At 35.6% G+C, this 5,789-nt stretch overlaps 1 protein-coding gene across 1 annotated transcript in view; it reads right to left on the bottom strand.

The window, feature by feature from the left end:
- The window catches only part of PIBF1 (progesterone immunomodulatory binding factor 1), a 125,777-nt gene that overhangs the window by 114,287 nt on the left and 5,701 nt on the right, over nt 1–5,789 (bottom strand). The window contains exon 4 of the mRNA XM_009281719.2: nt 856–975. Coding sequence (XP_009279994.1) covers nt 856–975 — 120 coding nt within the window. The remainder of the gene's footprint in view (nt 1–855; nt 976–5,789) is intronic.

The raw sequence follows: 5,789 nt of genomic DNA, 5'->3' as shown, positions 1-5,789 counted from the left end.
AAAAAAGGTGGTAACTAAAGAATAATTTTAGAAGTAGTAAAATGACAGTGGCATTTAAGTCCCTGCTAGCCATGACTTGGACAAATATACTCTGGGTAGCTGAAATTGTCTTATCACAACTCCAGATTTATGTGGAACTAAGCTAAAATACAAATCATCTTAGCTATATACATACTAAGAATACTATAAATATTTATAAATACCTCAAAACCAACATTTTCCTTATACTGTTTCAACTGTTTTACTCTTTAATTTTTATTTTCAAATATATTTAGATAATTTGTTTCTCTACTTCTGGCATTTATACCTTACCTGAAATCAAATTATCTTTTTCTTTAGTAGGGAAATAAATAGGAAAATTAAAATATAAACAGTTGAAAAGCATAACAGAGAAGATGCAACTTCAAAGAACTCTTAAAAAAATGTGGTTTTATATCATTAAAACAAAAGGTGAAGCAAATAACTACCAAGACATCACCATCTTGAAAACTATTCACTGAACCATCATTGTGTCTTCAACTACTGCTGGATGGATCTCCTGTCTCAGCTTCCCTGTCTTGAACCTTGCCCCCAGAAAGCACAACATAGCTGGTAAGAGTCTATTCTGAACAGTCTCATGAGCAAATCTTGCAGGGCAGCCATAACATAAAATTAGCTGTTATGCAAGGACATATATAGCACGTTTCCCCTCTCCGCCCCATCCTCCCCCCAGTAACTTTTATACAGCAAAAAAGCTTTTATATCTTATACATGAATAATGATTTGGAGAATTAGTTTTTTTCAGAATGAGTTTTTTGTGAGAGAGAGATATATATTTACACAGTTTCTTAATTGAGATAATTAAGGTGCACAGACCTCTGTCAGACACTTCAGTTGGGATTTGTACCCACTTAGTTCTTCTGTTAGGCTCTCCTTTTTCATCTGCAGATCGCTTAGCTCTTTTCTTAAGGAATGGACTACTTCATAGAATCGGATCTAGAAGAACAAGATATATATCCAAAATTGAGACTAGCAAAATTGCAATCGCAAAACTACAATCCAAAACCCACATCAGCTCAACATTTTATGGCAATAATTCACTAAATGATTTCTAGTGCATACCAGGAACCTGGTTGGGGCTGGGGGTGTGTGTGGGGGGGAAATGTTAAAGCAAAGACAGTGTCTTTCTTTAGCCTTTGACAGCAGCAGCTAAGAAATAATCAGTTTGTGTTTGGCACTGAATAAAAAACCAGGAATAAAGGTAAAGATATGTATTTCTGTTCAACTAAGGCAGCTCCCAGTCAGGCTGCCCGATTAAAAAAAAAAAAACAGGTGCTAATGCACCACATGGTCCCACCCTCTTACTTGTGCCAACTCTAGAGCCTATTTGTTTAACAGTGTAAAAAGAAAAAACAAAACCAAACCAAAAAACCCAAACTGCCTATTTAGCAATAAACAAACTTAACTTGCTAACTTCCCCAAGCCAATATAAATTTTTATGGGGTGTGTAGAAACGTAGAGAGATTAGTTTTGTTTTCTGCCAGTTCAGTGTGCTGAATCTGCACCAAGAAAAACGCAAGAGCAAGCACAGGAAGCGGGAACAGCATATAACCAGGAAGAACCATGACACACACCCCACACACACACTTTCAGCAGTAACGTGTTGCTATATGGGTTCAGCTGCATCATATAACTAAGCCTCTGAAAGACTCGACTCTACTAAATTAACACTGAAAAAAGCCTTGTAAAAGGATAAAAAAAAATAAAACAAACAGCAGGAAGTGCTTAAATACAGATTTTGTAAATAGAGATATTGCAAGTTTAAAATGCTAGAATTAAAACAAATGTGAGATGTTTTTCACTGTTCTTCCACAAAGGGATACAAAAAAATAAAAAAAAATTAAAAAAACCAAACACATACTCCTCTCTCTTCCCCGACTCCAGCCATAGGCATAGCGTCAGACAAATAAGTCTCAGACCTGTAAAACTTTTCCAGAACACTTCTACTGAACAATAAAAAAATACTAGAAAACACAGTAGTAAAACCACAAAGGCAGTAGTAAAAAGCAAAAAGGGACAAAACAAAGAAGAAAGAGCTTTTTTGATATATGCCCACACACACGTACACAGAGGTTATTACTCCCAGATCAACTTGATACCTTAAAATGTTTATTTTGGGGGATGAAAAGAATAGATAATTAAGCACTATTTTAATGCAAAAGCTACTCCATACCCCCCATCATTAACGCTTTGTTTGATATACGATTAAAGAAGAAATACAAGCAAGAAAGCACAGATAAAATAAGCATTCAAGAACAAGCTGTACTACACTTCCATGCAGAAGGAAGACAGGTCTCTGTTTTGCTACCTGTAAACAGCAGAAGACAAAGAAAAGTTCCAGGTATATTCCATATAATTGACCGCATACAATTCTAAAAAACACAGAAGCCATGGAAATCTGTGATGTAAACACAGGTGTACTTTGCTTTATACAATAAAGCAGGTGTGAAACATGACTGGAAAATTAGTAGTAAGGCAGAAAAGTGAAGTTTTCTAAAAAGTGGTGGGCTTTTTTGGTTTTTGTTTTCCAGTTTTTCCAAATACTGTGCATGTTGAAAGTTGCAGTTGTTTGAATTTGTTGTACTCAAGAGAGCTCCACTTTTTATCCTTACCTTTAGATGCAAAACAAACATAAGCTTATATTTGTAGCATATGTCCTATTTTAAGTTCACTTTTATTGCAAAAAAGCAGCAAGCTCTCCCGAAGTAGTTATCTTTTTTTTTTTTTTTTTTTAAAAAGGCAAAAAGGGATTCTCATTACTCTCTAAGGGGATTCTCAATTCACTGTCTAAGGTTACACATAAAGTGAACATTAAGGATGAGATTGGTTTTTAAAACTACAATTCAATTAAAACCAAAATAAGGTATGATAATTTTTGTTCACATCCTGAAAATTCCAAATGACAAAGTCAACCATCAGATGCTACAGTTAAAACTATAAATTGCCTTTCTGTTCTGAGAAACTAACTGCATATTATTGCCTTATTTTACTGTTTCATTACTATTTTATTCTTGCAGTATTCTATTCCGTCAACATTTAAGGAGTTTTTTCACGTCCATCTGTGAAATCACATTGCTTCTAGTGGGTTTGCATGAAATCAAACAGCGAAGGTAGTTTTGTGGGTTCTTGCTAACTTCCAAACTACAACAGGCTTCAAGTACTTCCTTAGGAAAAAAAAAAAAACAACTTTAGAAATGTGCGTGCAAAGCAGTAAGTACAATTTTAGTCTCGTAACTACAGCTTCAGCTGACCACAGTTTTCATCTATCTGGATTCTTTCAGAACTTGTCTGATTACACCTGAAGCAGAGCAACTGAATTTCAAGCAAATCCTCCTTTTTCCCAAAAAAAGTGATTACAAAGTTTTTTTTCTTAAAACATAACCTTGATTCTCACTAACTGATAACCATTTAAAGCATTGTGGATTTTATTTAAACCACACCTCGCTTTTCCCTTAAGTTCTTGCATTTTTATTGTGATTTCCCTAGGAAACCTCACTTATGCCATCATGCCACGTTTATTTCCCAAACCACAACCACCCTAAAACAGATTACCCAGTATCAAACCAAGATGACATGGGATACAAGTATCAAGGATAAACGTATCTGCACTGCCTTCCCAAGAGAAGATCAGTCCATGGCAGTAAGAAAGTGCAAATGAATGCAGTAGATGAGGGGAAGGTTGTAGCAGAAGTTCAACTGTTATTGTTATATAGCTTGCTTGATGGCCAATAAACATTCATGTGACTCAGCAGTCAAAGCACACATTGTCTCCTGCCAAGTCAATATAGCAGAAACAAAAGTTACTGTAATGGATTTCAGGAACAACTGCATATCTTAAAAATTACAAATTTATATAGATGTGCTGTAAGTAAAACTTTCTAGGTGATTTTTAAAAAACTCTTAGCATGTGCCCACTACTTTTTAAGGAAAACTAGAGTTAAGCTAAAGATAGGCAGGTACAGAGGAAGAGAAAGTCAGTTTCTGTTAAATGAAGTTATGTGAAAGTAGTTGCATCAGTTAACTGCCTTCTTAAACAAAGAGCAACTGAGCTGTAGTTAGCGAAATGATGCAACCAAAAGACATGGTGATTAAAAATGGATCAAACAGAATTCGCAGATACCATTTTTCAACAATGTGGTGAAAAATTTTTACAGGAGAGTACACAAGAGGCTCACTTTACTGAACAAATTAAGTGTTTTAGCTGCCAAGCACCAGTTCAACGACGTGAAGTCCTTTAAAGTTTTGCATATACTGTTTCTAAAAAAAATCATTCTTATAAATAGTTTAAAAAAGCTGAAGTTTTACATATAAGTTCAAAACAAAAAAGTGTGATTTTAAGAGAAAGATACTTAAAACATTTTTCATTTGTCATCATCATTGACATTAAACATTGCTTAGTCTTTGCTCTAGCATGTCACTATTGCACCCCTTTGTGGAAGAACAGTGAAAAACATCTCACATTTGTTTTAATTCTAGCATTTTAAACTTGCAATATCTCTATTTACAAAATCTGTATTTAAGCACTTCCTGCTGTTTGTCCAGTATACCAGGTTTCAGATAAAGTGTAAGCATTATATATACATTTACTTCTATCCTGGAGAATTGTAAGGCAGTATTTTACAATTGATAAATAGAAAAAAGAGTCTGGAAATTTCTTGCTCAAGTTTTCTCTAAGCAGAACTCTTTCCCACCAAGGAGAATTTTACCCTAATATCAGTAGACTATACTATTAATCTGCATATAGATCTGGAGCCAAAGATTTTATCTGCCTGAGAAATGCACAGTTCCCCTTAGGTAAGCAAAGCAGAAAACAGCATCTGAAAAATAACTTTTTCCCTTCGACATCCTTTTCCTAGTCTTCACAAGCCAAATGGATACAGAGACAGGATATGCAAAACAGTTCTGTAGCCTCCCAGCGTCTGTATCAGCTGAATAACTCAAAGTAATGATAAACAATCACTGAGCTTAACTGATACCCTCAGGTTCACACTGATCCTGTTGCCAAAAGAAGTTGGGAGAAGAAGCAGAAAACTGCATGTTATTACAGTATATCTTTAAAATGTCTTCTCCAGGAAAGAAAAAAAAAAAAGGCCAAAAAAGGATTTCTTCAAAAGAAAAAAAGTGACATGTAAAGACACAAGGGGCTTCATCGAACATGTAAGTAGTGGAGTTTGAGTCACAGACAAAAGTAGCATTTACTGGTTGAATGCAAGAGAAAAAGAAAGGTAGATTGGGGTAGAAGGTGGCTGTTACTCACCTCTCCCACTTCACATCTTTTTTAGAGCCCCTTTCTACTCACAAATACAATACAGCTGTGCTGTGACAGCTTCACTTAAAGCAGCTGGCAAGGTTACTAACTCCTGGTATCTGTCCTGCCTGGCTACACAGTCTTTTGTACTGACTCCTGAAGTCAGTACAAGCTGACCCCAGAAGCTCCTGAAGTCCTGGAGCTTCCTGCACACCAATTTCAACCAAGCTGACATGGATTTCAGTTTGTGTTAAAAATATGTTTTGTCAACCATAGTGCTGCAGGAGTCAACAAAAAACCCTCAAATACTTCTACAGAGGGCAGTGGGTACAGTAGACAGCTAGGGGATAATAACCTAATAGGCCCCAAGCTAAGTGTTCTTGTTTATCACTCAGAGCCTTAAGATTTTCCTAGTACTTTAAAAAGTCCAAGTTTTGGAATTTTTGAAAAAAAGTTCCCAAGAACGTTTAATATCTTCATCAATGACATAGACAGTGGGATC

Source organism: Aptenodytes forsteri, unplaced genomic scaffold (genome assembly GCF_000699145.1).
Source record: "Aptenodytes forsteri isolate BGI_AS27 unplaced genomic scaffold, ASM69914v1 Scaffold51, whole genome shotgun sequence".
Lineage (NCBI taxonomy): Eukaryota > Metazoa > Chordata > Aves > Sphenisciformes > Spheniscidae > Aptenodytes > Aptenodytes forsteri.
The sequence above is the reverse complement of the archived record's forward strand: the minus strand, read 5'-3'. Positions and strand labels throughout refer to the sequence as shown.